Source organism: Neodiprion virginianus, chromosome 1 (genome assembly GCF_021901495.1).
Source record: "Neodiprion virginianus isolate iyNeoVirg1 chromosome 1, iyNeoVirg1.1, whole genome shotgun sequence".
NCBI classification, from domain to species: domain Eukaryota; kingdom Metazoa; phylum Arthropoda; class Insecta; order Hymenoptera; family Diprionidae; genus Neodiprion; species Neodiprion virginianus.
Window position 1 is genome coordinate 28,396,003 of NC_060877.1, and position 11,041 is coordinate 28,407,043.

The following is an 11,041-nucleotide window of genomic DNA, read 5'->3' on the forward strand; positions in this document are numbered from 1 at the left end:
ATCTAGCGGATGGTTTAGGTCCGAAATTGTAATTAGTTCTCATGGAAAATTTTAGTTTCATATTTGTTCGTAGAAATTTTCACTTTTCTACAAAATTCAAGGCGGTTCTACGCAGAAAATTTTTTTAATGTTCCTATGCAAAAATGAAATCATCTTTCATAAAAAGTCGTTGATATTCATAGTTTTGCTTCAATCCTCGTAGTTTCCTACAAAATTCGACGATAAAAAAAAAATTAAATATATTTCCAAAATGCAATTGCAATAATTTTTCGTAGATAATGGTCGGATTTTCATAATTTTTTGTAGAAATTTGTACTTTTCTACGAAAAATACAGCGCTTTTTCATGATTATCTTCAAACTTTTACGTTATTTTACGATTTGCCACTATTTTCTACGATTTTCTACTATTTTCTACGACCGGCAATTTTTCGTAGTTTAATGTAGAAGTTATTTTCGCCAGGAATATCATCGAAACTTTGACAAAGTCTGAAATACCTAGACTTTATATGTTGATAATATATGTTTCTCTGGACTGCAGGTATCCCTGTGAGGTAAGAGTTCGGTCTGTACCCCTCCAGCCTTGTAGACGTCATGGGAAAAAGCGAAAAGAAGACGAACCAGACGCAGCTAGTAACAAGAAAGACACGGGGAAAAACGCTACTGAAAAAACAATTGAACCAACGAGACCTACAGGACACCAGGAGGCTCATCGAACAGCCGTCAGAGATTCATCGCTTTCCTTAGAAATGGCAACGATGCTTGAAGGGATGGATGCTCAGCTGCAAAGTTCTCAAGTGTCTTCAACAGTGTTAGATAGTCCAGTCTCAATGTACCAGGGATGGGGCTACCAAGGAGATCAACAATGGGCGAGAAGTGGTTGGCTTGACCAACGGAAAAACAACTGGCTCAACCCGTGGGGCGATTATCCTTTCAGTGGACTAGAACGAGATGTTAAAGTTGACCCGGATAGCACAAGCTTAGATGAAACTAGACCGAGGAGCGCATTTGCCCAGGAAGACATGAGACCAGGATCCAGAAATTTTCCGAATTCAACGGTAGAGTCGCCAAGAGGAAGCTATTCCCTTTCACCAAGAGGACATCATCCTGTTTCACCTAGAAGTTCATACCCGAATACTTCCGGTGAAGCTTCGTACTCCATGTCTCCTAGAGGGTATCCATCAACACGACAAGAAGAGAAAATGGGATCTCCAAGAAGTTCTGGTTATCCTTGCAGCGCAACTCCAGGCGAGGGGAATCACAATTTTGGCTCCCCAACCGTAAGGAATTATCAAAATTCGAGTTTGGACAACAGGCAAACGACCGCATCGCCGCGGGTTGGCTCTCACCACTCTTCACCGTATCCTGATGTGGTGCAAAGAAATATGTCACCTAGAGTAGGATATCAGGCGGCGCCTTTATCATCTCTTGAAGCCGCGCACGGTAGTCAATCACCTAGCCTTGCATATTCAAAAAATTTGCAGCAGAATTACATAGAGGGTAATTGTCAGTTGAAATTAACATCACCAAGGATGCAAAATAATGTGCACCAGCAAAGGTATCAAAGTTGCAGCATGGAAAATCAGCAAGCATCTAAGTTACCATTACCGGAACAACAGATCGATCGTAACCAAGCGTTTGCAAATAGATTACAGCACAATTTTGCCTCACAACAAACACCGCCGTCTTCCAGAACCATGGGTTATAGAAACCCCAACTTGAATCCTGTCAACCCTCAGGATTTATTTTCGGGGACTTCTGCTGGTATGTCTACACCCTGCATAGACACGAGTGGTCACAAGCCTATGTCCAATTCAAGGAGTAGTTATCCAGGTATGCAGAATCCTGAATTCACGCCGCATAGTCCTTTGCTCAATATACCATCATCTGAAGGTCATCACCCTCAGAATACCATGGGGTCATCCTCAGAGTCAAAAAAATCTTACGCAAAGAGTGGATTACACAGACAATCAGATCTGACACGAACAGCTGCTAGCCCCTTTGTTCCTGCATCTCCAGATCACAATGCTTCCTGTGGTAATATCAGTAGTAACAATAATTGGAATACTCTTAATAACTGGGGATCAAATACAGTTAAACCACCTGAGCACCAGACACCGCATCATCATAACGAATCGCACATGGAGCAGCAGAAGAACTCGCAATTGTGGCAAGAACGAGCGGTGCATAACGAAAATCTAAAAACACCGTCTTGGGAAATGCAGGTACAGGAACCCTCACCGTTCCGCGTACCCAAAGGTAGACCACCTTCGAGAACGGCACCGAATCAAAATTTGCAGGAGGCAAACACTTTCCAGAACTCATTTGCTAAGACATTCCTGAAGCCGCAGGAACCAACCAAGAGTAATCCGTACACCGATAATAGCAGTAACTACAATAATGTTCCGAATAATAGCAACGTCCCGAATCACGAGAAGCAGCGAAGCGATTGGCCAGAAGATAAATTGCGAGAAGGTTTTCACGATGCCAGACAAGAGGGGCCCAATACAAACTCGAGCTGCTTAGCTTGGGCCGAAGAGATGAAGCAGATTCAAGATTTCCATGCTATATCCGGCCTTGGACATCACCCCTTTTCTCAGTACGGCTACCCTACTTATCCTGTATTCGACAAGCCATACCCTAACACCTGGGATGGCTATAACTACCACCAACCATATCATCAGACGCCAGAATACCCCCATCAATTTTACCAACAGCCAAAACGAGAGCCGTGCTTCCACTCCCCGCAATATCCTTATCAAGGGATGAACCCCTACCAAGGAATGAATCCGGGATGGGCAAGGTGGGAGACACCGCGATGGGATATTTATGGTCCTCCGTCTTATTTTCCTGTGGTACCAGAGCCGCCTCCGAAAGCAGAACCTCTCGGTGAGGTGACTGATTTTTCGGACAATGACGAATGTTTCAAAGACCCTCAGATGGGTGGCGTTGCTATAGCACTTGGACACGGAAGCGTTCTATTTGAGTGTGCTAAGCATGAAATGCACGCGACAACGGCGCTCAAAAAACCGAACAGAATTAATCCAACTAGAATCAGCCTTGTATTTTATCAACATCGTAATCTCAACAGACCAAGGCACGGGTGGGATGAATGGGAAGAGAAAATGCGACTGAGAAAACTCGGCGTAACTGCTACGACAACCCAGTCAACACCAACGACACCGACAAGTCCTAGCTCAGCGAGCAGCGAGAAACTTCCACCTTTACCTTATATTCCCAGTGTTCCAAGCTCTCAGTTCATGATGAGGTCACCGACTTACACTACCATGACGTGGACGACGTTGTTTCCGATGCATCCGTGTATGATAACCGGGCCATATCAAGAGGGTGGAGCGATCGGATGAGTAAATGATCAAACAAAGTAGAGTTCAAGTAACTGTTAATGGTTGTTTCAAAAGCTTGGATCATGCGTTCGGAGGTGAAAACAAGTAACACGACAGACACGAATACCGCTGACGATGTGTCAGAATGAGAATGATAGAGAGGAGGAGAAAGAGATTACTGTGCAGTAACAACAACAACAAGGATCTGAGGTATTGTGTAAAATTTTTATAAAAGAGTCTACAGGGTGATTGAGATACAAGAATATCTTTTTAAAGTTACGAAGTTTTAGAGATGATACTTTCAAACAAAATAAAAAAAATAAAAAATAGGCATTCGGAAATAGCACTGCCATTTTTCTATTTCACGTCCTTTACTCGATATACGAGCAAAGTCATAGTCGTAGGGCAATGTTAAATTCCAGTCCTTCGTATGCGTTGTATGCTTGAGAATCTCACATTATTGTATCACGTACACGACCCTTTGAGTAGCGGTAAAGTGTTTGAAAAAAATGTATTTTTTTTTTAAACGTACCGCAAATCCTTACACAGACTCGAATGTTGAAAGAGTAAACTTGATAAAACTGTATGAAGCAGCTGAAGCATAAATCACGCAGGTCACAAGCGTGATACCTACTTGAGCCTAGCTCCTAACTTTCGTCGTGGTAAGAACTACGAGATGATTATGCAGCGGAGATATCGTATTGTTCAAGTACCACGCGCATATCATGATTCGATTTAGTCATAAGACGAGTTGGGACCTTTTTGTTACCAGACAGGAGTTCCGTACAGCTCAAAAAAACATCGACAATAAGATCATAAGACAGAATTGAAACGCGGTTGAGATTTGGAAATCATAGCGTTTCATATACATAGTTATCAATGGGTATTTATAAAACAAAAATGAAAAAAATATGACAAAGAGAAGAGGTCTGAAGCTCATACTGCATTGGCTAATATGCTGTCAGTTGTACATCAATAATAGTAATATACGTCGCATGATTAACAACTCGTGTTATTAGCATGATATTATTTTTTATTGTATTATGATTGTCATGGTTATCATCATCATCATCATCATCATCATCATCATTATTATTATTATTATTATTATTAGCTAGTCTATACCCAGGTCACATGCTATATTGTATTACGCATTTTCGCACGCATGTACAACATTATTATTATTGTTGTTATTATAATTACTATTAATAGTTTTTATCACCATTGACATTGAACATTAATCAATATTAATCAATCAATCATTTTTAATTATGCTGATGATAATTTGTATAGATACTGCACAATCACATTTTCGAAAGAAGGATAGTGAAGAAAAAAGTAAACAAGAAAAACAAAACAACACAAGAAAATGATCTCAAGTTTATTAATTACGGTAAATGTTTTATTTTTTAGCGTTTGTACATTGTGCTTGTTATTTCGTATTTATTAGTACGCACTCTGCACTAAACATACATATAATGAGTATATGAAGTATGGTTATAACATATGAAGTATACAAAAAATATATGAAAATAATTTAAAAACGACGGTAAAAAGGCAAAAAAAAAAAAAAATACTAACCGCTCGCTAAGAGGCGACTGAGTACAAAGCATTTTTTCTAACAATCATGAGTGATATTAAGAAAAAAAAAAAAAAAAAGAAAACAATATCTTTGAAAGACAAAAAGAAAAAAATTAAAAAGTACCTATTAAATCGTACTACATACTATTGAGTGTTGTAAAACGATTCCTGCTGCAAATCTTGATGCGGCAACGCAAGTGTTGACCAGTTTGGAACGTATTTTATTTTTTATTGCTTCCAAATATTTATAACGTACTAAATGTTGCTTACGTGACGTATCATGCGTACAAGAAGTGTTGAAAGGAAAACATTTTCGAGTCAGCCACACTCTTAATATATGACTCAAATCTACATTAAAGAAGCTCATAATATGACGAAATTGATCGTATCTCAAATTACATGAAAAAATAATTACAATTTTTTAAAACTAAATCTAATTTATATATTATTTGAAATTTGTATATACTCTAATTTAATAGGTCGCATTTGATTTTAGACCTGTATTATTCAATGAATTTTTTCCAGCGAGCAAAATATGTATTTACCATTGCTTAGCTAAATTCCAACTATTTATTTATTATTTTATTATATACCTATTGTTTTCACTTCTAGGAAAATTTAGTATGATTTTAGATGATTTCTATATCGACATTTTACAACAATTATATACTATTGTACTATCATTATAATTATCAATTATTCTGACTATTAATTAATAATATTATATCAGATAAGTACTGATTGAGTATAAAGTTAGGATTTTCTTTCTTTTTTCTTTTATCGAATTCACTTCTCGACACGCGGTGTACGCGAATCCGGAAAATCGGAACCGCCCTCGAGTATTATAAGAATCACTAATATATTATCATTCATTATTGTCACAATAATAATTAGTAATACAATGTAATTTAATTATTTATTGATTAAGTTTGACAAAGTGTTATTGTACTACTATGTTTAGCTAACTATATGTATACATATTACATATTTTATTACGAAACGCTGATGCTAGAGTGTGTAACATGTATTCCACTGTTGTTACTTTGGCTTGGTGATCTCGTCATTTAAGCATTTGACTCTTGCGCATGTGTATGAACCAACGGAAATTATGTCTACCATCTTATAGCGTCAGAGTTTGGTACAATCTATTCCAAATTTTTCTGTAAGGTAAGTTGATTAATTTTTGCGGAAGATATGAGGACGGACAGAAATATTCACAAGAAAATACTCGAATTTTTCGTTTTGTTCGTTTTATTCCGATTTAGTCAATTAATATTACTAGTTTGAAAAACGAAATATATGTTACATGATAACAGAGACTATTTTTTTTTCTCCAACTTTTACTCTCCGCGTTGAATTTTACATCTCCAGAATTTTGGTTTCACGGGTATTGTATGTGTATAAGTATCACAGGGAGGCACAAATACAATTTACGAATAATTTCTCCTCTTTTCAGTTTCTCGAATGAGGAAACACGGCTTTAAAATTATATCGAATATATATTGTGCCATCGTGGTATTACATTCGTTTAAGAAAAAAAAATTTAATTTGAAATTTAAATTGCCTTTGGATCGTCGTGGCGTAAGATTACTGACATTTTTCGAAAAATATTTTGGTCATCTTTTTATCGGCTTATAGATTTAACGTCATACGTCAGTCTTGCGATCAAACTTTCTGACATTTTCGTGTGGTATCGATGATGAAATGTTTCTAATTGAACAAATTTTCTACCACATTGATTTTGGTTTTCAAATTCCACGTGCGTATCATGAAACGTTTTTAAACCAGTTTACATGTAAATAAAACAATGAAGAGGGAGTGCGCATTCCAGCTCCGAAATCGCAGAGAGTTATTGAACAATTTTTGTAAAGAAAGATAAAAAAAAAAAACATACAAAAATGAAAGAGAAACAAATCGAGAAATAAATGCGACGATGCCAAAATAGAGTTAAAACTAATAATTAGAAAGTAAATACTTGTAATAAGAACAATATAAAGTAACACTATCAAAGCTAAAGATATGTAAGAATGAAATCATTTTTAAAGTAATACTATTATTAAAAGTAATTAAAAGAAAATAAAAAATATGATTGAATAAAATCGAACGAGAAAGCAAAGTTGAAAAATGTATTTTTCCTTCCAATGCCAAAAAGATGCCATTTTGTTTTGTACGAAAAAATTGACGAAAAAATCACGAAAAAAAAAAAACTTTAAAAGATCGGTAATGATAAATAATATTAATAATTGATAAAAGGTATTGAAAACCCATGTAGTTTTTAGCAAACGTATGTAAGTGTAAGAGAAAATTTGATGTGTATGTCTCGTGAAACAAACGTAAAACATGTCCGCCTTATATGCAAATAAAATAAATAAATTTAAAAAAAGAAAATGCAAATAAAAAAAAAAAAAAAAAACAGAATTCATAACAGGAAATAATATAGCTGTTAGTTTACAATAACAGAGTTTGTGATTAAAAGAAGAAAAAATAGTAATGTATCAGGTCCGTATCACGGTTACACTTTGCCAGCTGAGATTCGAAAATTGCAGGATGTTTGAATGGCGGTCCATAACGTATCCTTGCGATCTGATCCTGCGATTTTTAAGTCTGACAAAAATACCTTGCAGATATCCCTTCAGGGCGTATATAATATACCCATATATACATGCATATATAAATATATATATATATAGTATTAGGCATAGTTTCTATTTACATATGTGTACATATATTTTTGGACAAAAACGTAAGAACAATTTCATTGGACAAAAAATGAATAATAATGCAAATTAAGACATCAAAAAAATTAAACATCATTGCCGCGGCAAGTCGAGGGAAGCATTTTGCAGCGAGGAATTAACCATACGATTTTTTCTGAAAATTCTCAAACTTTGTGCTTTACTATCTGATGCAATGATCAACTAATCCCGAGATCCGCTTGAATATCACACATTCAAGATTTATTCATTATTGTTGTATACATCGAGGTACATAACGTCGAAACTATATGAATAAATTTTCTGGTTTATATCCGTCGGAATCAAATGAAATTAGACGATGGTGGCAAAAGACGAAATATACATTTTTTATAATATACTATACACACACGTACATGCGATTATTCATAAATTTAAGGGATTAGATCTTGATTGCCGGTGGTATCGTGGTGACAATTTGTTTTTTTTTTTGTTTTTTTTTATTAACGTTTTTTTTTTGCTATTTACTTTAACACTATTGTACTATTGTGGTTATGTTATTATTGCCGTCTCCCATTCTCAAATGCATGATTCGTTGACTTAGATGTATTTACGAGTATTTATTTATACATATTAAGCGAATGAAAATCTAATATATATTTAACGAATAAAGGAACGTAAAATATAAAGTAAGTTTTTTTAATATATTTATAAAACGTTTGGTTTACTATATTATTGACCTAAAAAAAAATAGTATAATTATTATGAACGTGAGACGAAAAAATTTAAGCAATTGACAAAAAGACTCATTTTTGAAGTAAATTAAATTATTAACATCGTAAAATTGATAAGATATAAATTAATTGACTAAGAAAAAAAAAAACGAATGAAAATGTTTCTGCGTGACGAAAGGAAAAAGAAAAACAATGTACACAAGCGCGCAACTGTGCTTGAAAAGTGAAATCTTATAGGATGCTTAGGGTACAGTAGCAAGTAAAACGTAAGTAATAAATAAGTAATTACTATTAATAATTATTAATGATATGAGTATGTTTAGAAAAAAATATACCTATAAGCCAGATGTAATTGTCCTTTGTGAATATACATAAGAGAGAAATGAAAAAAAAAAATACAACAAACTTTTATGAATAAAAATCGAGGTTTTCTTTCACTTCGTTTTACTGACTATAAATTCGTATTACTGGATTTTTATTTCTTGTTCAGATGCGCACGTATATACCTGAACATTCCGAATACTTGGTATGAATTATTTAAAAAATCTGTGTCATAATACCGAGGAATATAATCTAAGTACGAGAACAAGTGTTCGATTTTTCTCTGTAGATAATTCGTTCGGACTGTACCAGTTAAGAACAACCTTTTGCAGGATATATTTTATCACTGTTTGGTAAATAAATTGCGTCCTGCACGGACCGTCAATATAATTTCACTGTGATTTACTAAAGTAAATAGAAATATGAAAACTCGAGCCTGTTTAATTCAATATTCTAGTAAACTTCTAAATGTAGTATCAATTCCGTTCTTGTTGCCCGAATTTTCGTTAAATCGGAATCGCATACGTTGCAACTTCCAGGTATAACATAGTACGTGTTGCGTTGCAAATGCAGAAATGCCCGACATGTATGTACATTCGTTTAATAGCCGTTAACGGTTGCATGGAGGCGCTTTCACACTGGCTCATAAAGTTGAACACTCGAATCGTGCCACACCGGTACAAAAACACGGGTGTAAATTAATCTTGCGATGTTTGTCCCGAACTTGCATCCACCGCTTGTTACATCACTACCAGACGAACGGATTATATACGACCTACTATTCGTTGACCAACCCTTAAAATTCCCTCGGGAGATTACGCAGAGAAGTCGTAAAAGTTTGACGATTAACTTTCGCAGTCGTTTTGCAAGATGTCCGATTGATAAATGCGGTACTTTGGACAGCCCGATGCTTTACGTTATAGTTACGATCGGATAATTGGTTAGAGAAATGTATATTTCACCTCGTTTTAGCGTCTCTTATTAGGTGTCTAATTTTCAGCAAACGTGAACGCTGCCTTATACCGACTAAAAGCACAAAATCAGCTTGCATTTGCATCGAACCTTATTTTGGGTTCAATGTAAAAAAAATTCAAATAAAGTTTTTCATTCTTTAGTATAATAGCTGAATAAATGCTGGAATGATGTTACGCTCTAGCGATTGAAAAAAATTGTGTTCAATGGTAGGCAAGCTTCCAATAAATTAGTCCCCATGCAATTTCTTATTTACGTATACACGTCACGCTATATACCCAATATAATTGGTTGTAAATAAACTAACAAGTAAAACCGGATGGCGACTCTCTTTGATTGGTACTCCAATTTATGGGCCTCACTACTTCGCAGAGAGATGTTTATATATACCCAACGGTATTTGGAAACTTTATAGTATTTGAGATCGTAAGGAGTGACGAGGAGTGTTGTTTTTCTTTTGCGTGCCCGAAAAGGTAAATACGTAAAATCTTGAACGCATTTTGTGTCTGATCTCCAATCACGCTTTCGATATAAGGATTTCACAAAAGTCTCGACATACGATTAGCGTTACAATGCACCGCTCGTAGAATGTGTACATCTATTTGTCCGTTAAGTATCCAATTCGAATTTCCGGCCGCACTTTAAGACATTGAAACACGTACCAGTTCGAGTATCGTGTGTAAAACAACCTACAGCTCCAAGTACTAAAATATAAGGTTTCGTGCTTGGTACCAAATGAAATTTCTTTATTTTCTATTCCGTGCATCAATCGCTATAACTTTCTTCTTCTTCTTCTGCTTCTTTGCAAGGAGATTGAAAGATGCGGTACGCATCTCGGCGATATATTTGCAAAGATCACCTAGCACCGTACATCTCTTCGACTAATCCGTTATTGATTAAGCGAGGCATATTAGACAGGATTTTTGAAGAATAATTCTGTATAAACGATAAATAATGGATGAATACGGAGGGCTCTGTTCACCACCGACTGGTCTTGGACCACGGCTGGTGCTTTTTGCCTCGTTCCTTTTGCTTTCTTTTCAGCGAGAGTATATGTACCATACATGTTCGATATGACGCAGTGACGTATCGAGTTCGGGTCCCTTTGAACAAGCCTTCTACGTTCTACAATCGGAACGGTGTCATCACGTGTAGTCATTTCAAGTTCTGATCTTCTATTTGTAACTTGATGAAAGTGATAATTTTATTCCAGTATAAACCATGGTTTCTAAATTTTTACGATATCAGGAATTTCCGTTCCACGTATAGTATAAAAAATGGGCGTGGTGCAATTTGAAGTTATTGAATTTAGCTAAACACAGAACTTTTCAGGTTTCTTAGTTAATTTCTTCGTACTCTTAGAATCTTAGAATTAAATGGGCTCTCGTTACTCGCGGC

General features: G+C 35.6%; 1 protein-coding gene across 8 annotated transcripts in view; it reads left to right on the top strand.

Moving 5' to 3' along the window:
* Positions 1-8,547, top strand: part of LOC124296972 (DNA N6-methyl adenine demethylase-like) — a 93,838-nt gene extending 85,291 nt beyond the window's left edge. For 7 of the 8 annotated variants that reach the window (XM_046747480.1, XM_046747492.1, XM_046747502.1 and 4 more), the window contains one exon: positions 540-8,547. In XM_046747480.1, the coding sequence (XP_046603436.1) occupies positions 540-3,363 (2,824 nt within the window). In that variant the 3' untranslated portion in view covers positions 3,364-8,547. The remainder of the gene's footprint in view (positions 1-539) is intronic. The other variant, XR_006906492.1, reaches the window with a different exon arrangement.
* Positions 8,548-11,041: the final 2,494 nt, after the last annotated feature.